Source organism: Myxine glutinosa, chromosome 3 (genome assembly GCF_964187855.1).
Source record: "Myxine glutinosa chromosome 3, kmMyxGlut1.1, whole genome shotgun sequence".
NCBI classification, from domain to species: domain Eukaryota; kingdom Metazoa; phylum Chordata; class Myxini; order Myxiniformes; family Myxinidae; genus Myxine; species Myxine glutinosa.
This window is the reverse complement of record NC_136263.1, coordinates 218,257,688-218,282,575: the sequence shown is the minus strand read 5'-3', so window position 1 is coordinate 218,282,575 and position 24,888 is coordinate 218,257,688. Positions and strand designations below refer to the sequence as shown.

The window sequence follows — 24,888 nt, the reverse complement described above, 5'->3', positions numbered from 1 at the left end:
GTTCAATTTTTGTCTCGTCTGACCACAAAACGTTTCTCCACATGCATGCAGTTTGAGTTGTTTTTGCACAAACTCCATACAAGCTTTTAGATTAGTCTTTTTTTTTAGTAATGGTGTCTTTCTATCCTCCTGTCCATAGTGGCCTGCTTTTTGAAGGGAATGGGATATTGTTGATTGATGGACACTGCCCCCAATCTCAGATATTGCAGATATTTCATAGACATTGTTGGATTTACATTTACATCCTGAACCAGTTTCCTTCTTGTCAAACTGCTGGGTTTCGGTGGGCAACCTGATCTGGGTAGAGTCTGGGTGGTATGATACGTCTTCCTCGTCTTCATGACGGATTTCACCGTCCTACTCAAAGGGATAAGGAGTGACTTGGAAATCTTCTTATAACCCTCTCCTGAATGGTGCTTCTTCACCACTTTATGTCTGACTTCCTTGGAAATCTCCTTGGTCTTCATGTTTGCCTTATTGGTTGATCAAATGAGTTGTATCTTAAAACTTCTTAGATAAGTGGAGGAGCTTAATTTTTAAGTTAAACCACTGATTACATAAAGGTAAAACCTATTGCACTTATTTTGTGGCCTTTCAAACAAATAATTTTATATATTTATTTTATTTATGTTGAAGGCTAAAGTCATGGACTAGTCCTCATCGAGGTTCGGCCTTAAATAACAGCTGCAGTGGTAGAAAAGTGAAGAAAGAGAGAATGGTGTCGGAGTTTTGAGGAAAAGAGAGAATGTAAAGGTGAGGAGTGAAAATGAATAAAAAAAAGTGCATGATGAAAAGTGTGTGATGTCTGTGAGAGATTAAAGCTATACGTACCACTTTAATGCTCCTAAGTCCGGACAGAAGTACTACCCTGGGTGGTTGCTGTCTACAACCGATGACTTAAAACATAGGGGCAATACCCCTGGTGCTCACCTGGTGGAATAAACAGTATACTTCACTGACTAAGGCTATTTTGAACCAATTTGAATGGTTTATAGAAGACAGGGCAGCAGGTAGAATCATACTAACATAATCATAAGACTTTAAACAAACAAACAAAAAAATACCTATTTTAGGCCCTGCCCACCCCTCCTTCCCTCCCCCCCCCTCCCCACTCCCTCCCACCCCGTATACCTCCTCAGACCCCAATTTTTCTAATGCCTTGAACATACATAGGTACATCACGGGTGATGAAGGTTGTGTTGAAGTTTCTGAGAAGAAAGCAAACACCTATTTTGGGGGGCAACCCCACCGTAGACTGTTAAAGGGGCAGATTTTTTTTTTTATGCCATGAACAAACTTTGGTACGGTACGGGTGGTGAAGGTTGTGGAGAAGTTTCTGAGAAGAAAGCAAATACCTATTTTAGGGGCAACCTCCCCCCCTTGACCATTAAAGGGACAGATTTTTTTTGAATGCCTTGAACAAACTTTGATATGCCACGGGTGATGAAGGTTGTGGTCAAATTTCATCAAAATTTGTTGTAGTTTCAGAGAAGAAAGCAAATTCTTATTTTGGGAGCTCAAACCTGGATCCACTTTGACCTCGGCAAACCCCCTTAGACCGCGATTTATTTTAATGCCGTGAACAAACCTTAGTCACACCACAACAAATATCATTTGTGCCAAGTTTGGCAGTTTCAGAGAAGGAAGTTGCAACTGTTTACGGACTGACGACGCATCATCACATAAGCTCCTCTGAACTTCGTTCCAGGTGAGCTAAAAACCAGTCCAACCAGATGCGTGTTTTTCGGAGACACCATCTCTTGCTGGATGGTCGTTGGCTCACAAAGGGAGCTCATCCGCTCTACAACAGGGAGTGTTTTTAGTCCTGCAGGGTGTCACAGTCACCCTCCCCACTGGCAGCCAGTGAGGGTAGTCAGTTTAGTTGCCGACTACCCGACCATGCGGCAGGTGGCACTGGGGTTTGTGAAGTCTCTATATATTAAGTTTGCTTTGAAAGTATTGTTGCGGATATGAGGATGGCATTTTTTTTATTGTGTGTATTGGATTGTGGTAAACTGCTGTGTACCATTGGTTGGATATGGCCCCTCTTGCCTCCAGAGTTGTATAAAGGTAAAAAGGGCGTCTCGGTAATTAGTCCATAAGCATACACGTCAGCCAATCATAGAATGCCCCTGTTCGATAGCTTATATCTTATTATGTGTCTTAGGGTAAGGCTGTGTCTCCCATTAACTTAAATACTCCATTGTACCAAGTGAAATAAGAATAGGTCCCCTTTCATTTCATTTCGATGGCCAACTGCATTTTGGGCGGTTTTTCTTCAACCACCATTGGCCACGAGGCAGGGTTGGGGAAGAAAGGCGGGTCCCCACCTCGTCAGAGAGGGGAGGAGTGAGCCAGCCCCACTCGACCAACCATGAACAAGGGGTTTGGCTTGAGAGGGCGGAGGAAGAGCGTTTGGGGGAGGTTCGCAAAGGTTGAGGGGCGGGGCCTATATAACCCGCCAGCGGGGCGTTCCCGAGGAGTTGAGACAAGGAGGGAGGAGACAAGAGCTGGGTCGTCAGAGAGTTGGGCTTTTACTGAGTCCAAAGAAAGAGCTGGGTCGTCAGAGAGTTGCGCTTTTACTGAGTCCAAAGAAAGAGCTGGGTCATCAGAGAGTTGCGCTTTTACTGAGTCCAAAGAAAGAGCTGGGTCGCCAGAGCAGATGCGCTTTTACTGAGACAAGCAGCTCCGACCCGTGACTCCGCGCACACGACAGGCTCGGTGGCATCAGCGGCCGTCGAGGTCCAGCCCGACGTCCCGTGCGGGATCAAGCTCCAGCCAGCTCCGTGCCGTCCCCCCCCCCCCCCCCCTCCAGCCACACACCTCCTTCCAGCAATCCACTCTGCAATTCCCCGCGTGAGTCAGTGTCTTTGTTTGTTCTGTCCTGGGTAGTAACTAAGTCTGTATAAGCTAGTAATCTTCACTGTGTCACCTGCGTCGCATGTCCCTGTAAATAATCGTGACTGCTCCTTTTTGCTTGTGTGTGTAAATAATAAATCCCGTAACTCTTCTGTACGTCTTCTTCCTCTTTGCATTCGGTCGCTTTAGAGTTTTCCCGATTGAGTAGCTGTGGCGCGATACGGCCAACGTTTGGGTTGAATCGGGTTTTAGTCGGGGAATAACTGTTCGGCCGCGGTTACACCACCGCTCGGTCAAAATAACATTTAATCCGCGGACCGTAACAGTATCATCGTGGAATAAGCTCAGGTGGCATCAAAATGTGAAAACTTTGGAGGAGGGGGGCAGGGGAGTGAATACTTTTGCAGGCTACTGTCCTGTCGCCTTGAGCAAGCAGCATTTATGCTTCATTTATATTAGTGGGGCGGATATGTGTAAAAAGCCACCAGGATTGTGGGTTTGGTGGTAAAAGCACCGAAATTGGCATATATGTTGCCAAGATGGTACTAATTAACTTGAGATATGGTACCAAGCTGGATTTTTTCCGAGAAGCCTGTAAAGTGCGAAAATTCAAAATGGCCGCCGCCGGAATTGAAAATACTAGGACGTGCCCGTACGTGGGTGCCCGTACGTGCGTGCAAAAAAGCATGTGTGCAAACAACAACAACAAAAAAAAACTTTGAAACCACGTGGCAGTAACGACCACAGAACCCCCCCCTCTATTTACATGAAATGGTTTGGTCCATTCGCAACGACCACAGAACCCCCCCCTCTATTTACATGAAATGGTTTGGTCCAAAGCGAACGGCTTGCGGAGTTTGGTAAAGAAATCGCCATAGCTCGGTAACTACTTCTCCGATTAATATGAAACCTTGAAAAGGCACATCCTCGGGTCCCCAGCAATATACCTGGCAAGTTTCAAGTATATCGGACCGGTAGTTGTCGAGAAACAGCGGTCACAGACAAACACACACACACACACACACACACACACACACACACACACAGAGATTACTGGAATTATAGATAGATCTATTAATTGCTGTATCTTTGTGAATAGTTGACATAGAAACTCAAATAAAGTATCCTTTTGTATGTTTTCAGACATGCAGAATCCAATGGCACCATCATTTGGTTGAAAAAAATGCATATATATCAACATAGTGGTGAACTCTATGCTAAAATTCAAAATAGCCGCCATTCGAATTGTTGATATCTACCACCCAAATCATATAATACCAAGTAATTTTGTCATAAAACATAGATCAAGTTTATTTATTAATATATTTCAGGCATAATGGCACCATCAATTAAAACAATACAAATGCATAGTGAACCACCTTCAGTTGTTGTTAAATGTTATGATTACGAGCGTCCAAATTCCCAAAAGCGACCGGTTATCTTATGAGAAAAGTAGACTGAGCAGCTAGCTATATTTGTGCAAAACAAAATCATATTTTGAACAAAGTGAAACATTTTATACATCTCCAATTATAATGTGTAGAATAACCTTTATACATTGCATACTATCAGTAGGCCCTATACATTTATACACCCATGACACCAGTACACATTGCATACTAGCAATTATACCGTACATTGGCGTGACTTATGCATTCACAGAGCAGTGGGTTTGGCAAAAATCATTATACTATTTTCATAAGTCGGAATATTTCAGCACTTCATTTATGCGTCTAGATGATGACACACTAGTATGGGGCATGGTGTGTAGAAGTGCATAATCAGTTCCTACATTGCGAACATTATGTGATATACTAGTAGCTTCTCTCCAGTGTGAATGTTCATGACGATGTACATGTCATAATGTAACAACTTTTAGTTGCCCTCATTGTGATCACAATTGCCACTGCAACGGCAGAGTGATGTACACTTAAGAGCAGCCCTGACACATTTGCATAGTCCCCTACAACCTTTCTGACATCCACATCGCAGCAACTCTGAACAAGACGCCACAGCTTCTGGTAGTGTTGTCCACACCAGTTGCCAGCCCTGCATGCAGGGCTGTCAACCGAGCCGAGACCGGGACGAAATCCCGGCGGTTTCGGCTTTCGAGACGGTCTCGGGACGGTCCCGAGATAAATTGATTGACGCAATTTCTCGGTAAAAAAATCCCGGTTAAAATTCCAACTTCTTGCAGATATTTTCCATAATAGAGGCATTTATTGAGCCTTGCTTTCATTACTCTGCTTCTGCACAAGCATCATTTTTCGCAAGTGCAGCTGAACTGACACAAACGATGATAGATAAAGTAAACTCACTGTTCCAGGATTTTCCCCTCGTCAACAAACAATGCACTGCAAACGAATCCGAATTCCGAATCCGGATCTTCACCAACATCTAATCATGTCGTCCTTGTCACACACGCTGCATCTCCACAAAATTTCGTCCGAATCCGTCCACAACTTTTTGAGATATTGTGTTCACAAACAAACGGACAAACAGACAGGAGTGAAAACATAACCTCCATCCACCTTTGGTGGCGCAGGTAACGAAATCAGGATAAAGGTCCCAATGAAAATCCGCCTCATCACGACTTTATTTAAACCGTTGAATCCTTCCGCTGTATCACTCCGCCTCGCCCCGCCTTACGCTGCGGTCACGTGTCCGTCCTTGGAGACGAGTTACGGAATGTGGTTGCTATGGTATTTTGCACATTAATATCGAGGGACTCGCTCGAGGCTCCGTGATTGGAGGGACGATGTTTATTTCGATTAAAAACACGTTTATAACGAATTATTCTACACACAATGTATTAATACAAGTACAATACATTATGTAGTTTTATGAAATGAGTTTTTGATGAACGTTTATGTTTAATTGCAACGCTAAATCTATAAATTGTAAGAATCCCTCGGGGTTTGGTTTGACGGTTTGAATGTGAAAGTATTTTGGTTATCTTATCTCCACTTTAGGCCTGATAAGTTGATTACGTTTACTTTAGTCACAGAGTCAAAATAAGGAGGGGGGGGGGGGTGATCACTACACCGCCTGCTTTATAATTTACTAGCAGAAATACCCGGCATTGCCGGGCGGGGGAGGGGAGGGGAACGGGGGGGGGGGGGGGGGGAGCGAGCCCCTTGGCGATCACAACTCACTAAATGATAATGAAACTCCAACCGGGACTCGAATATGCCTCGGCAGAAACATTTTCTCCCTCTCTCTGACATTCCGAGCAAGAAATTACACGACAATACAAACTGTAATGAGATAACCCGGTCCCGTCGGTGGCCGATCATCTGCATGTAGGCGGTGTATTTTATTTCATCCCAGTAAATGGAAGCTAAGTCGGAATTTAAGTACTCAACATCAGAAATGAATTTTTTTCATTGTTGTTTATATATTGTAATGAAATTCCATTCTTTTTGAAGCCTTATTATTTATTTATTTATTTATTATTATTATTATTATTATTATTATTTTTTTTTTGCTCCGCCGGGAACCGAGCCGATCCGAGATCCCGTTATGAAAATTGAAAATTTATCGAGACGGGATTTTGAATCGAGCTAACAGCACTACCTGCATGGCACTCTTTTGCCACCCGCATGCCTCTGGAGATGGAACTACTGGGGAACGCACAAGGGCCTGTCCCCATACATGTCCACCCTGGTATATCGCCCATTTTGTATGCTGTAACAGTGCTGCTCCTGTGGGCGGTATAGATTCGATGGGCCTAGCTTTGGTAGTGAAGATGTGCTTCCCGGCTGAGTCGACAGTAGTTTCTGTGCATGTGCGGTCATACAGTAGAACAACATACGTCTCCAGAACAGACATGCAGTCGTCATTGAACTTTGATGGATCCATTGACAAAGTAGAGAATACCGGCGTCACTTCGTCGAAAGACTTCCAAATGGCAAATGCGGTCTTTTTCCCCCTGCCAGCAAACGATGATACTGTATCACAGCCTGTGAAGGCGTGAAACATAGGAAATGTGCACGTGCCTTTCTACTTCCAAGCTGTGAGGCGATATCGTGAACAGGAATGTACCTGAAATGCTTCCCAGTGCCAAAAGCGACCCACATTTCTGTGTTTTCAAGCAGTGCCACAGTTGAGACGGCCAGGACGAGCACGTCGGTGTCCACAGTCCGTAGCACGATTCTGCGATACCCTCTGTTTACGGCATCGACTGCATGAAGTAGCATTCGCGTGTCCGCCTCTTCGTGGGTACATGGTGCTAGGGATGTAGTGTCCTGGTGAACTCTTGTGCAGTGCACATTCTCACCGCATGTGGTGAAGACATCCTTCTCTGACGTCAGATTTTCTACAACCTAAGATGGCCAATAAAACAAGCCTGATTAAACTGTATGTCATTACGGATATTGCATATAAAGTGATGTAGGAATTACACTCGGTCATTATCATCCACATATTTTGAAGTGTATACTCGATGATACGTGTATATGGTTTGCGAAAAACAATCATGCAATACTGGATGGAGTCTTACCTGGTGTGCCAAGAAGTCGAATAGCTCTGTCTTGTTGTCTGCCAATCTCAAGAACTCCTGCCAATTTCCGGGAATCTTGTTGCATGGCGCAACACGCCGCCGAACACCTTTTCCACGGTTCTCTCTCGCAGTGGATTTCAAACTGTCTTCCAGGTACACATCCCAAATGATGTCGAGTCTGTTCACGTTTCGCAGCTGCACTTTGACGTAAGGGAGAAACACCTGTGTGGCATATTCTTGGAATGTTTTGATGCCGATGGGCTTCAGCATGTTGATGATTGCAGCACCATCCAATATGACGACATCAACTGATGGGGCATCTCCACATGATGTACAGTAGTTCTCGAGACATCCGACGAGATCAGACTTTGTTCCAAACCGAAGTTTTCCGACCTGAGACAATGATGGAGGGTAGGCATGGTTTTCATGCTTGAAGAAATTGTCCAAGTCTCCGTCGCGGGTTTGACAGGCAATGAACTGTCGTGAAAACAAAGCACAGTCACTTTTAAGTAATGCCACTATCTGTTTAGCTGTTGATGGAACTCTCGTTGGTGGTCGGCTGAACAAGGGCATGCTGTTTCTCCAGATGGGATCAGACACTGGTGTCGTTCGCTCAATCAGTCGCTCGGTCATGTATTTGTGATACTGCTCCTGGCCCGTCTTCTCTATCGCACGTACAGTTTTGACTGTAGCTAGATCAGCGATATCTCTGCTGTCAAGTACCAGAACATCCTCACTCTCTTCCATGAATGGATTTCCCATCTCTTCGATTACTCGAACAAGAGCATCAACCTCCTTTGCAAATGTGGTTTGTGCAGATGCAGTATGCTCGTGGTGTTTGAGAGGGATTTTGGAAGTTTTTCCTTTGTTCCCTTGATCCAGACAATTCACCTCAATACAAACTCCTCAACGACCCTCGCTAGTTCTGGTCCGGCCACCATCCAACGGAGCAGAGCTCTTGGGTTTTGCAGCAACCCGACTGCCCCGCCATCTCCTTTCACTACCTTGTTGTTTTGTTCGTGTGCATGGTCAATAGCTAATGCAGAGAATGGTCGCTTTGTTTTGTGCACAACAAAGCCTCCTTGCTCAAACTGGCTTGCTACATCAGGATGTCGTTCCTGCAATGTCATCATGTCGCGAATGTGAATCGGTTCCCATCTAGAATAATGAGTGTGGTCCAAGGCGAAGAACCAGGGTGCAAGTGCTGTGAGGACAGCCACATAGAGGGAGAACTTGGAACTACGAAGAGACCTTACAATACTTACATAAACCAGTACTAGGAGCTCCAGCTGCATGATGATAAACCAGAACTGGAATTGTGGAGAAGCCTCAACTCGTTTCACACACCATTCGTCGAAAGGTATGGGTTCACTCTCTTCACAGATGTACACATCGTAGGCCTTGTGCAAGAGTATCGACAATGCACTGGTGCTAACTTGGTGTGCATGTCTGGTCCGTTTGACATGCGATGTCTTCAGGAATGATTCAGCCGTTCCAGATGTAGCAATATCTGCTTGGGCTAGAGCATGCGTCCATCCACTGCCATCAAGCAAATCTCCAAGAACCGTCAAATCAGCCATCTTGATATGTAAGCCACCTAGTAGAATGACAAACTTCTCTCCGCCATACTCATCTGGCCAGTTCCACTGTATCAGCTTAGCAATGGCAAACAACGGTTGATCTACTGTCAACACAGGCACCTGTCCGGGATTTAGGAGATGGACAGCTCGTTGTACAACATCCATCGAATGACGAATCATTGCCACAGACTTGGAGTCATCAGGGAATAACGGCAGAAGAGATCCGATTGTGACATCAAAGTCTTGTTTCTGTAGTTGATTAGAATGGAAAGCAGCCCAGCAGATTGGATCATCAACACTCTGGACCTCTTTGTCTACGAGACGATGAGTATTGTTCTGCCACTTCTTCTCATCTTCCATAGCAGCTTTAACAAGTAGGCCGTCACATACCAGTGTACCCTCAGTCCGTGGGATGATCGTATCTTTCTTTGCTGTTACGGGCGTCAGTGTTGTGTACGAGTCAGGGAGAGGTGGTATCTGCTTGCTAGGAAGACGCGGCTGCAGTTCTGTCCTCTGACGTATGATTCCATCAGATTCTGTTACTCTGTTTTGGAAGAGTGAAATCCCCGTGCCATGAAATGCGTCATGAGCAGTTGTTGAGCTCGGGTTGTGGTCTAGGTTATCGAAAGCAGCTGTGGAGAACAGATTTTATTGCAGAATGAGGGGACAGACAACCCCTTCGGATTCATACTGTTGGGCTGCTGAAATGGCCATGTCAGTGGAAATGTCAAGAACTCTATCATATGATATTGATAAGCCCAAGTGGAACAAGGTATCTACGAGTTCCCGTTTAAGAGTATGTCCGTGAATCATCATGCCAAGATATATGGGTAATGGAGTCTCTCTGCTTTTATTGTGGTGTGTACCAGTGGACCCTTCGCGTCTTCTCACATAACTGTTGTACTGTAGTAATTGAGCAATACTGAGCGATGTTTGTATAACTTCGTCGTCGTCTTTTTTCTTGATATTTGGTCCATCCATGATCATGCTAACTAAAGCATCGAGCGACTTGGGCACAGCATCTTCTTGGCATCCCTGTGGGAAGGAACCATCGAAGTGTGCACTCTCATACCCAACATATCTCGTCGGATTATGTTGGCTGCCTTCGCCAAGCAAATAGCTTCATCGTCGCCATCGTCCATGCATGCATCCCGTAGTGCATGCCCTATATCATCATCAAAACTGAGCATGACATCCCGGCCTTGTTTGTATGCACGAAGCCCTGGTATGTTTGCGAGTATTCAATTTTTCAAATCAGTGGAGTGTATACGTCCACTTATTGCAACTCCCAGTTCTGCCAGTCGGTCGGTGTATAACTGTAGAGATCCACCAGTTTGAAAACAGGTGCAATAGCCTTGTCGCTCAATTTCGTCTCTACTATGTATCCCATAAGTTCCACCAATGCTATACCATGAGACACTCGGTCAACGTTCTCTTTTTCTCCCTGCTCTGTCTTCCTGTTGCTGGCATTGTACAATTTGACAAGACAATTGGCATGGTACTTCGCTTCCTGGGCCACAAGGTCACGAGAACTGATTTGTGCAATTAACTTTTGATCCTGCAGTTTCAATGCACATTGCCTAACCCTCTGTGTGAGTCGTGGTGTCATTGCTTCATGCTGAGGTATCGCCCCCGTTCCAGCTTCATCACAGAAGAAACACTTGAAATCTTCTAGAGGATCTGTACGTTCAGCCTGCCGTAACATGTAAGGTCCTCCTAGGGTATCGTCAGATGTACATGTAGTAGGTTGTGAAGCTAGCTGAACTCTGGCGAGGCGACTGGCACAGCACTTCAATCGGCATGATTTGTGCCATTGGGCATGATTACGTTCCAGTGTGCTTCCAATACCATCCCCTTCATCAAGCCTACGTTTGTCAATCGGTAATGGTTGGCTGCCCACTTCAAGAAATTTGCTCAAGTTTTCACCCAGAGTATCATATCCAACACCAACGTCTGTGCGTTTTGATTTCGCTGGACATTGCAGTGGTTTATCCGAGTGTTCTTGGCATAAGGCACACATACTCCAGTCTATCGGTTGACATGTGTCTACAGTTGATCTCAGTGTCTCGCCGTGAACAAGTTTGCATTTTTTCTGTGTCGCCATAATTCCCGTTCACTCACCTACGAAGAGAAGAAATACAAATTATTACAACAAGAAACAATAATCCTTTTTCTTTCCCTTAATTATTGCATGATCCTGCAGTTCGTCACAATGGATAGTATGAAGATGATGATCCAACGAGGTGATGATATACATTCCTCCTGTAGGAGAGTGAGAAAGATTCATGATTTTCACAATTCGAACGGCAGCCATATTGAATTCTAGCATAGAGTTGACCACTATGTTGATATATATGCATTTTTTCAACCAAATGATGGTTCCATTGGATTCAGCATGTCTGAAAACATACAAAAGGATACTTTATTTAAGTTCATATGTTAACTATTCACAAAGATACGGCAATTAATAGACATTTTCAATTGCGGTGGCGGCCATTTTAAATTTTCGCACTTTATGGGCTTCTCGGAAAAAATCCAGCTTGGTACCATATCTCAAGTTAATTCGTACCATCTTGGCATCATATATGCCAATTTTGGTGCTTTTACCACCAAACCCACAATCATTTCACATATCCGCCCCACTAGCCCTGGTGTTGGCTTAGCGGTTAGCATGCCGGTTTGGGATCCTAGGATCCTGGGTTCGAATCCCGGTCGATCGCTGAATTAACGCCAGGGGGGTTGACTCAGCCTGTCATCCTTCCGAGGTCGGCAAATTGAGTACCAGCTTGCTGGGATGAATGATCACGGTGTGTACACCGTATCCCTGTGGTAAGAGCGTGACTAAGGGTTGGCGTCAGGAAGGGCATCCGGCCATAAAAAAAACATTGCTTCAAACAGGGAACCATGATTGTCATGGGGCCCGCAAGGCTAACCCCTGCTCCAGCAGGGAAAATAGCCTTAAAACGATCATTCATTCATTCATTCATTCATTCATATATCATACCCCTCTGGATTAAAGGTCAAGGTCTTACACCCACTCAGAGTACTAAACCACCATTTAAGTTTTTCTATCTTTTTCATGCCAATGTCTGAGCTGTATATGTGAGCCGGCTGGAACTTTGGGAATTTAATTTTGCTCGATAATGGGAATAGAAAGTGTGTGGGGTTGACATAAATGATTTGACCTTGACCTAATTTTCAGGTTATGACTTAATTATAGACATTTTAACATTTTTCACCATAACTTGACTGAGCTTTGTCTTATGACGAGGATTAATTTAGATCATTATTATTAGGTCAACACAATTGTAATGAAATAATCGATTGTCCTCTGCATAGTTTTACTTTGAAGAATATGTTTAATGCTCAAGAGACGGGGTCTGGCACAAATAACATACCGAAGATACAGAGGTATTTGGAGTACCTTCAAAAGTACATCCAAGGAACATCAAAATACAGAACAGTGATATCATTTAGGCCAGGACTTCTCTCTCCCAGGCTCTCTCAGTGATTTCAATTTTATCCTCTCGAATACGGCCGATAATCTCATCATCAAGGCCACAGCAGATGTAATGTTTTGAATTTTGCCGCAGTTGTCCAAAGGTTGTGTCACATACAAGCGATGGGGATTGCAGACATCTTGGAGCCCACGGCATTTTGACTTTTGTATGGACATTCGTATATTCAGTTTTAAGACCATTTTAATTCATCACAATACAATTAAAGAATTTGCCAACATTTGAATTTGAATTCATGACCATGTAAAATGGTACACTATTCCGTTTAGCATTTAAGATGTAACATTTGTGAGATGTGAGTGCAAATGTGTTTGCATTTATCAATTCAAAATAGAGGCCGCTGTGCTCCAGACGTCTCCTGCAAACACTCCAAGTGAGGAGTTGGCTGGCCTTCACCCCACCCTGCCATCTCTCCAACAGCACGGCTGGGGCACAACACTCAGAGCAGAATCAATTAACAAAACATTGTCTCCGATAAATCAAACACCTTTATGATTATCCAATTAAAATTAAATGCCTGGTGTTGGCTTAGCGGTTAGGGTGCCGGCTTGGGATCCTAGGATCCTGGGTTCGAATCCCGGTCGATCGCTGAATTAACGCCAGGGGGGTTGACTCAGCCTGTCATCCTTCCGAGGTCGGCAAATTGAGTACCGGCTTGCTGGGATGAATGATCCCGGTGTGTACCCCGGTTTAGAATAGGTACACGGTATCCCTGCGCATCGTAAGAGCGTGACCAAGGGTTGGCACCAGGAAGGGCATCCGGCCATAAAAACATTGCCTCAAACAGGGAACCATGATTGTCATGGGGCCCGCAAGGCTAACCCCCGCTCTAGCGGGGAAAATGGCCTTAAAACGATCATTCATTCATTTCATTCAATTAAAATACATTTCTCCTTTGTAAGATCCTTACTGAGAACAAACAATGTCAGTGTGTCTGTTGGTGTATGTCTGCCTGTACACGTGGATTAAAATCTTCGACACCTATCAGAATGAAATTGCCCTTTCTAGATGGCCTACACTAGAATATGCCGCATTTACATTTAATTTACATCATACCCCTCTGGGTTAAAGGCCAAGGTTAAATGTCGGTCTGAATTAAAAAAAAGTGTTTTTGTCATTGCTCTATTATGCCAATTCATTGACATACGTGGGAAAATGACATGCCCAGACCAGGAATTGAACCCAAGTCCTGTGGTGAACCGTACCAGTGCTCTTCCATCTGAGTTATCTGGGCGACCTTGACTAAGCATGCAATTTTCCCACACATGATTGCCACTCTCCGTCAATGCTTCCGGGGCACTTGCTGCCAACCATAGGCGCACAAACGGCCTGAACACGAGAGGGTCTTCCTCCAATGGGGGGGACTGTCGAAGATTTTTAGACTATGTAATAGATGAATCAAGAATTCAATGTCCAAAAACTTTTGTCAGAAGAAGAATCACAAATTTTAATTCCCGAGGAGGATATCACTTAGTTTACAAGGAAATACACAGCAAGAAACAATAACCTTTGTCAAACCAAGAAGAACGTACTGGAAATCATGAAAAACACATTGCAAGATACACTACAAAATCCTCAGTCCTGGTACAGTAGAGATTGTACATCATAAGGATACACCAAATACACAGTAGCAGGCACAGTATACAATATCGACATACAGTATCGACAAACCAAGTGAACAATATCAACATACTGTATTTACAAACCAAGTGAAATGCTAAGTACAACATCAACATTTACAAACCAAGTGAAAAATCTAAGTGAAAGTCCGAAATGAAAATCCTGGTACAGTAGAGATGTACAAAGGAAATGTCATACCAAAACACCAGCATGCATAGTATACAGTCAACATACAGTATAGACAAACCAAGTAAAATCCTGACATTTGGAGTTGTCCACATGTCCTTTATACTAGCTGGGAGTGGGAAGAGCAAGTGAAAAGGGAGGAGCAAAGATGGGATTGGTCGCATGAAGAAACGGGGAGGAGAGCAGTGGGATTGGTTGAGCAAATTGTAGGTAGGAGGGATGAGGGCAGTGGGGATTGGTGGAATGAAATATTGGGGTGGGAAGGAGCAAAGATCGAGGGATACAATGTGATTGGTCAAGTGAAATGCTGGGATGGGTAGACTTCCTGCCGAGTAAGCTTAGGGAGCAGGTCTGCATTTCAAATCTTTTAATGAGGCAAATCTGTTTTCATTGTCTTGTTAGGCCTTGCGGAGAATTTTTAAAAGGTCATTCATTAACTATCTACAACTACAAGGACAAAGATTACTTACTTTATACTATGTAACTACAAAAAAACTTTATATATTTACTTATTAAACTTCTAAATATCATCTTAGAAGCAAGCACATCAAATTCATCTTTGTCAACCGCAAAACTCATCTTTAACATTATTAAGTCAAATATCCTTATAACATTACATGACAAAACCTATGTATATATTGTGCAGTGTAAGAAAAAAGGTATAAACTTATAATACTGTACACTGTATACTGTTACAAAAGATTTTTTACTGAGAAAATCTGGGGTCAGAATGCCGGAGATAGCTATCTTACCGAACTGCATGCACGTGGTACTTACTTGGGATAAGCTTTTAGGATTTCTTCGACACCTTCTCAAATGTAGACTAACTTTGATCAAAAATCTTAATAAACGATTGTAGCGGCTACCGCCGGGTATACACAATCGCCTTGCACCTACCGAGGACGCGGAGCGATCACCATGCCGGGCTCGCCCAGGATGCCCGGGCATGCCAGCTCTCGACTTGCCAGGCCTCGCCCGGGCATGCCCGCTCTCGACTTGCCAGGCCTCGTCCAGGACGCCCGGGCACGCCCCCTCTCGCCTTTCCCGGGCAAACGCTCCGGGATAATGTGTATATATATTGCTGCCCGATAAACGGGCTTTTCAGAGTACCCGAGTTGATTTGACACAATAAAGAAACTCGGACGAATTCCAGCTTTTTGTCGCGTCCATTCTTCCGATTTACGTTGGAGCATAGCTCCTACACTATAAGCTTATTTGATTCAGTGTTTAATTATTGTTCTTTTGAAAGATTTACTGAGAACGTCTTGGTTTTTTAAACTCAGAATGCCAGAGATAGCCACCCGGGAGGAGGAAACTGTATGAATCACCGGTGTCTATCTCCGAACCGTTGCTCAGTTTGTTTGTTTTTTGTAAAACCCAAGACTGCACACAATTTTTTATAGTTCCATACACAATTTTCTCAAAGCCTAGTTATAACATCCACTTGTTGATGGATCGCAAGTCAGGAAGGAAGAAAGGTACACGTGAATTACCATCCTCCAGAAGTCACGTCGGCATAAGTGGGAGGGGCACACCTTGCCCAAATAATTTACAAATATTTGCATCTCATTTTTTTAAACAATGGTAGTTTCAGACTCGTACTGAGTCGATTAGTCACAACGAAAACTTGTTTGCCAAGCGCATGACAAGCAAGCATCGATAGTAATTAGTTTTACCAAACAATGGACAGATCTGAATACTAATTTACTCCCATCAGACATTGTGACGCCAGCTGTCAGCCGCACCAAGAAACCTCGTTTTTTTCTACAATTTGCTTCTAGAACTCAGTGTAAAACATTCTTATATATTTATATTTGAGTGTATTTAAAACACAACGTAAAGAAATAATATATAGAATATATGGATATATATTGTGTAGTATATAAAAAATGTAAACTTTTATGTATCACAGTAAATAGTATAAATTTCACGCTGTTGTAATGGTTATATAAAATCATTCTACCCAATGTCAGAGATAATTTGCCGACTGAAGACAACTTTTAACTGCTTGATGGAAGCCATAAAAACTTGTACACAAGATAAGTAGGTTCTAAACACACGATTTGGACAGGTTGTGGCTCATATAAATGACTGGATAAATTTTACACTTCCACAGGACAAAGCCAAGGAGGAAGACCCTTTTGTTGTATTCTAACATACATTGTGTCGGTATCATGCATAGATCCAGCACGCTGCTGCACAAACGAGATCTTTTCATCCGGATGTAATGTTGTCGGTTGAGCAAGAGGCATATGAAGAGCTGCTCTACTGAGACGACGTTAAGCAAAGAGGCCGCCAACTGAGTACTGATGACTTGCTTCGGTGTGTATGGCAATTGTTAAAGCATAAAGTTTCTGTGTCAGTGTTGAACTCAGGGTTCTTGCCTGAACGCAAAATTAGGCTGTATGATGGAAGTGATGGTGCAGTGTAAATAAAGGTAAATCTAAAATGGGGGAAATGAGAGAAAAAGGAAAGGAGATTGAGAGAATAATTGTGGGAGTGCTCAAGGAGGGGAGGGAGAGAGGAGGTCGGGTTAAATTAAGATTTTATGGAAAAAAGAAATAATGGTGGTGGGACAAGCAAATCTATAATATTACTTTGTTTAGTGCAAATCTTTCCATCATTGGTATTGCCATTTATTTGGTGGAAATTTGTCTTCACAGGGCTATCGACGCCAGCAGTATAAATACTGAAGCTGTTTCTGATGTGAGGTGAGGCTTTGAGCTAACCCCTCATACAGTATTTGCAATTTGTTACCTGATGCGTAGTTATTTGCTGAATTTTTATTTTTATTGTTATTATTTTTTCCTGAGTTTGGAGCTCTTTTCATAGGCTCCTTCCAAGAGGAGCCACCACTGCTCTTTCCATAGAACCTTGTTCTCATAGTCCTCGCATTCCTGAACTTGTACTGACAGTTACAACAATCTCTGTTCATGGTACAATCACTTCCTCCACAAAGGGTTTATATGGTACCAGGAACAGCTGCGTGTATACGATTTTGAGATGCGCTACTGGGAGGACTTTGAATATTTTATGTCCGATATGTGTCTGCAGATGGATCAGTCAAAAAACAGTATGGATGCATCAGATTCACTTCAACCAGAACTGCCTCATTCCCCCTTCTCTCCAGGCTTGGTTCGTCTCCACTGACTGTTCTGTTTAGCTATTTGTTCACTCTGAGTGTGCACACCCCGGCTTGCATGTCATGTGCCTCAACATGCATTGTGTTTTTCACTGAAGGTGCCTCGGTCATCCACCAATGACGACAGACACGTCATGGCCAAGCACTCGGCCATTTACCCACATTCGGAAGAGCTCGATGCTGTGCGGTCATTTGTTAACACCATCGAAGACGCACTCATGATGGTGACGAATGGGAAGAAGTCCTGTGGTTTTGAGGAACCCCTGTTCATCAACGCCAGCTGTATGAACACTGAAGCTGATTCTGATAGGTGAGGCTTTGGGCTCACCCTTCATATATTCTATGCAATTTCTTACCTGTCGCATAGTTATTTGGTGAACGATATAAATGGGGTTTGGAGAACCTGGGTATGAACTTTGAGGTTCTTGAGCGGTTTGTAGAAAGGGTGAAGTAACTGTCCCCAAGTGGATGTATCGGGAATTTGGAGTACTTGCACAAACCTTTCAGACAGTTGGATTATTATTAGCAAGTCTGTGACGAAACGAGATGAGCTGTTAAAGCCATAACAATGTCAGTCAGTCAGTCAGTCAGTCAGTCAGTCTGTCCATTAACAATTTTCGTTTTTACCCGATTCCTCCGAGGCGCCTCAATGGATCGTTTTGAAACTCGGCATGATTATTCATCCTGTTGATGCGCAAAAACGAATTGAGGCCTTTTTCAAATTTCCATCCAGATGGTGAGATAATAGGCTAATTGCGATAATAGGTCCGAGCGGTTTACGTGTCATGTGACTCGTGCCGTTAATTATTATTAACCCGATCGAGCGGTTTTATCTCGTGCAATGCGAGGCCAATGGTGGAAAAGACCGGTCTGGAGAGGACGCTGGCGTTGCTTGTTCGCCGCTTCTCCGACTGGGTCATTGTGTGTGGTCTGCTTTTCTGGTGGTTGTGGCGGCTTTTTGGCCGTTGGGTTTGCCCTCTGCTCGGTCCCGGCTCTACTCCTGGCTTCGCCTGCCCGGCTCTTCCACTGTTTCCTCAGGCCCGCTCTCTTTGTTTGTGGCCGTTGTTTGCGGCTGTGGCTGTTTGCCGCTGCAATCTTGGTTTGCTTGATTAGCGGCTGCGGCCTTTGCTGTCTTGAATAGCCGCTGCGGCAAGGCCGACTCGTCCTCCTCAACCTTGGCCTCTTACTCGTCCCTTCGCTCCTGCCTGGCATGGCTCTAAGGTACTCCGCCGCAAGGCTTCTTCTGCTCAATACTCACTCCACCCCATCATGCATCTCTGCAATCAAATCCCACGGACTCCTGCGACGACCCAGATATATTCATAGAGGCTCCGGTCGTAAGTTTATTTATTTACAAACAGGTCACTTCATTCCCGTACTCTGGTCGGCTCAGCGCACTCCTACTCATCGTCCCAGCGCACCTGGTCACAGCAACGCACACGATCGCACCTCCTGTCTCCAAACCCTGGCGAAATCACCTGAGTTCATCCCCACCGTACAAAGCAACATCAAGCTCACCCTGTTCAATACCCGGTCCCTCAACAACAAAAGCCTCATCCTGAACGACTACATTCTGGATAATAAACTGGACTTTCTCTGTCTCACTGAAACCTGGCAACAACCTCTGGACTACTTCTCACTCAACCTCACTACACCCAATGGATATTCTTACATCAATAAACCACGCTCGGATGGCCGAGGTGGTGGAATTGCCGTAATTCACCGACAGGACATCAAGACCAGCCTCATCTCCATCGCATCTGCTCCATCATTTGAACACCTGGCTTTCAAACTCTTTGGTCACACACAGTCAGTCATGGCTGTCGCCTACCGCCCTCCCAAACCACACCCATCATTCCTGTCTGACTTCTTCTACTTTCTGACCCAGCTCTGTTCCCTCTCTCCCTCAATCCTCCTCCTCGGTGATTTCAATATCCACATGGACTCCACTGACTCCACAATAACCACTGACTTCACTGATTTACTCACCTGCTTTAACCTCACTCAACATGTCAACTTTCCTACCCATAACCGTGGTCACATTCTGGACCTTGTCTGCTCTACTGGATTAATTTTGCACCATCTCTCTGGCTCTGACCTCACCCTATCTGACCACTTAGCCACTATGACCATCAACATCCCCACCCCAGCACCAAGGCATTATCGCACTATCAACTTCCGTAAGCTAAACGCTCTTTCACCTACCTCATTCTCATCCACCCTCTCTGAAAAAATGTCCACTTCTCCCTTCGTTGACCTCCACACCCCTTCTGACCTCACTGACTACTACAACCACACTCTCTCCTCCTGCCTCGACCAGCTTGCGCCTATAAAAACCAAAACAGTTTCTTTCACCCATTCTGCTCCCTGGTTTACCCCTGAACTCCGCCTGATGAAAACTCGTGCTCGCCAACTTGAAAGACTCCGCAATAAAACAGGTCTCACAATTCACTCCCAAGCCTACAAGGACCACCTACAACACTACAAAGATGCCCTCTCCCACGCCCGCTCCGCCTACTAATCTCAAATTATCCACTCTGGCTCTGGAAACCCAAAAGCACTCTTCCCTGCAATAAACAAACTCCTCAGCCCCCTGGACACCACCACCCAGTCATTCACAGTAGACAACTGCATCTCCTTCCTTTCATTCTTCCAAAGCAAAATTGACAACATCGACAACAGCTTAACCACCACCGCACCCGCTCCCCCTCAAACCACCTGCCCCCCCTTATCCTGCCAACCCCTGTCTCAGTTCTCCCCAGTCTCCCCTACTGACCTCTCTGAACTCCTCATAGGAATGAAAACGGCCGCCTGCACTCTTGACCCCATCCCCTCCAGCTTTGTCAAGGCCTCCCTTCCTGCTCTCTCTCCACTTATCACTGCAACAATAAACTCCTCCCTGTCTACAGGCATCGTCCCACCATCCCTCAAAATTGCTGCTGTTACCCCCATTTTGAAAAAACCTGGACTAAACCCTAACACCCTAAACAACTTCAGACCCATCTCCAACCTGCCCTTTCTGTCAAAAGTTTTGGAACGCGCTGTAGCCACTCAACTTGAACATCACCTCTCTGCCAATACCCTGTATGAAACATTCCAATCCGGATTCCGCTCCAACCACAGTACTGAAACTGCTCTCCTCAAAATCACCAACGACCTTCTCCTCTCCTCTGACGCTGGCAACCTCAACATTCTCATCCTCCTTGACCTCAGCGCAGCCTTTGACACCATCAATCACACCATCCTCCTCACCCGACTTGAAACCACCTTTAACATTACCGGCACTGCCCTCTCTTGGATCAAATCATACCTCTCCGACAGGCGCCAGTTCATCTCCATCAATAACTGCAAATCCCCCACTGCGCCCCTCCCCCAAGGTGTCCCCCAAGGTTCAGTTCTTGGCCCCCTCCTGTTCATCCTGTACCTGTCCCCCCTTGGTCACTTAATCCGCCGTCATGGTCTCCAATTCCACTGCTTCGCCGATGACATCCAGCTTTTCATCTCCACCATGTCCATCTCCACCGCCACCCACTCTATCCTGACAAACTGCATCACTGAAATAAAATCCTGGCTTCAAATCAACTTCCTCAAACTGAACTATGATAAATCTGAAATAATCATCATTGGCCCAAAAACGCTCACCAAATCCACCCATAACTTTGCCCTCAACATCGACGGTTTCCCAGTATCCACCTCCCCTCACATCCGGAATCTTGGCATCATCTTTGACCAAACCCTCTCCTTCGACAAATACACTAAACAGATCACAAAGACAGCCTTCTTTCACCTGAAAAACATCGCCCGTCTCCGTCCATCCCTCTCCTCCACGGCTGCAGAAACCCTCATCCACGCCTTCATCACCTCCCGTCTGGACTACTGCAACAGCCTCCTCTTTGGTTCACCCTCAATAATCATCAATAAACTCCAATACATTCAGAACTCCGCTGCCCGTCTACTCACCCATTTCCGGACCCGTGACCACATCACCCCCGTCCTTTACAAGCTTCACTGGCTCCCCATCCCCCAGAGAATCCAGTACAAAATCCTCCTCTTGACCGACAAAGCCCTCCATAACCTGGCCCCATCCTACCTGACTGACCTCCTCTCCAGACACACTCCCACCCGCAACCTCCGCTCTGCTGGTACCAACCTCCTGACCCCCACCCCACCCCCCCCATGCGGACCAAATTCAGATCCTGGGGGGACAGGGCCTTCTCCATCGCTGCTCCCACCCTCTGGAACTCACTACCTCACACCATCAGAGACTCCTCCTCACTCACCACATTCAAAACATCACTCAAGACCCACCTGTTCAACACTGCATTCAACATTTAACCCACAGCATTTAACCCCTGACTATCTCTTCTCCTTCTCCTTCCTCTTGCTTTGATTATTTACCTGTTGATTTTTGTCTTTTTGCACTTGTTTTTTGTACTCTGTCAAAGCGTCTTTGGGCTTCTTGAAAAGCGCTATATAAAATAAATGTATTATTATTATTATTATTATTATTATAGTGGGGCGGTTTACCTAGGATATTCAAACCTATTGTGCATTTTTTTGATAAAAGCACCAATTTTGGCACAGAGGTAGACCAATATATTATGAACAAATTTGGATGTGGAGCCATCGCCCAACTGCCCCCTGGCGGCCGTGGCGGCCATTTTCCAAAATGGCCACCATGTGGGACAGCGGACTCCTTCCTGCGGGCATCCCATGTCAGTCGAACCAGGAGGGCTCATCAAGTGACAGCAGCAGCCCTCTTCACCCTGCAGCAGCACGCCTACAACCACTACATTGACCAGCTGGGTGACACATGCAACGAGCAGCTGGAGTTCGACGATTGGTGCCAGCAAAAAGCGGAGACCTGCCCCCAGTTCGACTACTGGGCAACTGTCCTGCAACTGGAGGTGGCGGTCCTGGTGTACGTGCGCTCTCTGCGCCAAGCATCGTTTGCGATGTACCTAGATGCCCTGCCAGAACTAGCAGTGTGGTTCCATGCCCTGGATCACACCAACTACGCGCGCTGGATTCCTGTGCATCTGCGAGACATGGTGGAACTGCCGACGACACACCCTGAAATAGCCCAGGAATTCCGAGCTGGGAACTTCACCGTCCAGAAGACGAACAGGTCGTTCTCCGCCATCCCCGTCGATCAGGCCCACGAGCAGAACAATGCTGCCATCAAAGGAGATGGAGGTGCAGTGGGCCTGACTGACAACCCCAGCGCTCTTCGACGGTGGATGGTGGCAGGACCAGAGGTTGCCATGCTCATCGAACAGTTCCACGATGAAACTGACCCGGGGAACAGACCACAAGACACAAGGCACCATGACCAGTCAGCAAGTGTGCAGACTGCTTTCCTGAAAGATGTACAGTCGATGGTCAACGTGATGGAAGACTTCGGGAATCCATTTGAAGAGGAGAGTCAAGATCTGCTGGTACTCGACACCAAGGAGATCGCGCCACCTGGAGCTGTAGACGCCCTCCGTCATGCACACAAAGTGGGTCAGCTGCAGTTTGACAACTTCGTCAGAGAACGCCTGGTGGAGAGAACGAAACCCATAGGAGATGCCATCCACAGAAACAAGCTGAAAATCTTCGGTCAGCCTGCTTCAAAACCTCCGGGAAAGGGCAAGCAGCAGATGAAATCCCTCAAGAATGACGTGGACCTGTTCTCTCGTCTGTATATCGGGTGCCAGAACCGGGATGGGAATCTAGAGGAATTCTTCCAACATGAAAACCAAGCCTGCCCCCCTGCACTATCAGCTGGCGGTGGCATCCAGCTGGGTGTCAAGAGTGATCTTCTCGCTTGTCTAGTAGACCTCAGTCAGCCGAAGTCTGAGGTTCCTCCAACCAGCTGCATTGTGCTAGATGGAGCGGTCATCATCCAGATGCTGAAGCCAGCTACAGCAAAAAGCTTCAACGAGTATGCACAGCAGGTCTTTGTGCCCTACATACTCTCAAAACTCCATCAAGCCACGCGACTGGACCTGGTATGGGACCGCTACAATACAGACTCGTTGAAGGGTACAGCAAAAGCCAAGCGCGGAAAAGGGGTGAGAAGACGGGTGGTGGGTGGTGCAACGATCCCCGGGAACTGGGCCAGCTTCCTCAGATTCGATGAGAACAAGACTGAGCTGTTCAGCTTCCTCTCTGGCGTCCTCCATGACTCATTCCAGCTTGCAGACAAGGAGCTGGTCATCACTGAAGGAGATGATGTCTTGAGCAAGCCACCGCTCCTAGATACTGCAGCCCTGGCTCCTTGCAACCACGAAGAAGCCGACAGCCGCATGATGTTGCATGCCGCCCACGCTGCTCACAATGGCCACAAGAAGATCCTCATCCGCACAGTTGACACTGATGTTGTTGTCCTGGCAGTGGCTCTGGCACGCACCCTGGAGGAGGAAGCCGAAGTGTGGGTGTCCTTCGGCACGGGCAAGGCTTTCCGGTTCTTGGCAGCCCATGAGATGGCGCGGGCTCTGGGCCCTGAGAAAGCACAGGCACTACCGATGTTTCATGCTTTGACGGGCTGCGACACGGTCTCCTGCTTCGCCAGACATGGCAAGAGGACAGCATGGGCAGTGTGGACAGCTCTACCTCAGCTGACCCAGACACTCACTGACCTCTCCACTGCACCGGATCATATTGATGAAGATGCCATGCACACCATCGAGAGGTTCGTCATCCTGCTTTACGACAGAACAAGCACCGCAACCGATATCGACAAGGCACGCCGCAAACTGTTTGCAAAGAAGAGCAATGTCCAGCTGATCCCACCGACAAGTGCAGCCCTGAAGCAGCACGTCCGACGAGCAATATACCAGGGCGGACATGTCTGGGGTCAGGCCCTGGTTCCTGCACCAACATTGCCATCACCAACCGACTGGGGTTGGATCAAGACCAGCGACATGTACGAACCTCTCTGGACAACGCTCCCCGAGGCATCCAAGGTCTGCCGGGAGCTCGTCTCCTGCAAATGCCAGAGGGGCTGCATCAAGAGGTGCAAGTGAAGAAGGCCAGTCTGGAATGCACACCACTGTGTGCTTGCGACGGGGAGTGCTCTCAGAACTTAACTCGCAAACTTAAGATGAAGATTCTGAACTGTTCCAGACAGTACACAGGTACTGTAAAACAGTGAACTTATCTGCATATTGCATTTAGCAGATTATGTGTTAATTAACATGATAATTAAATGTAGTAGTGTCCCTTGACCACAGAAGTATAACATTTGACTTGCCCAGGATTGATCTGATGAGAGCAAGCCACCATAATTATCACTATCTGGTTCTGTTATTGTTGTTGTATTATCGATGTAATTAGCATAATTGTGTTAATAATTTTGTTAATTGGCATCTTAATTGGCATGGGCAGTGTCCATGAATAGCTATTGACAGACAGAGGAAGAAGGTCAGATAACATTTCCACAACTTAAATGAATCTAGCCTATTCACAAGGAATGTCAGCATTTGATGCCTGATCATG

The 24,888-nt window shown here is 45.8% G+C and overlaps 2 protein-coding genes across 5 annotated transcripts in view; both read left to right on the top strand.

The window, feature by feature from the left end:
- The window catches only part of LOC137422863 (uncharacterized), a 635,168-nt gene that overhangs the window by 297,653 nt on the left and 312,627 nt on the right, over positions 1-24,888 (top strand). The gene's annotated exons all lie outside the window — the stretch shown is intronic.
- LOC137422865 (spermatid perinuclear RNA-binding protein) overlaps positions 1-24,888 on the top strand; it is a 113,533-nt gene that overhangs the window by 23,373 nt on the left and 65,272 nt on the right. For both annotated transcript variants that reach the window (XM_078775059.1, XM_078775058.1), the window contains exons 2-5: positions 16,447-16,586; positions 16,928-16,975; positions 17,319-17,399; positions 17,505-17,716. In XM_078775059.1, coding sequence (XP_078631185.1) covers positions 17,319-17,399; positions 17,505-17,716 — 293 coding nt within the window. In that variant the 5' untranslated portion in view covers positions 16,447-16,586; positions 16,928-16,975. The remainder of the gene's footprint in view (positions 1-16,446; positions 16,587-16,927; positions 16,976-17,318; positions 17,400-17,504; positions 17,717-24,888) is intronic.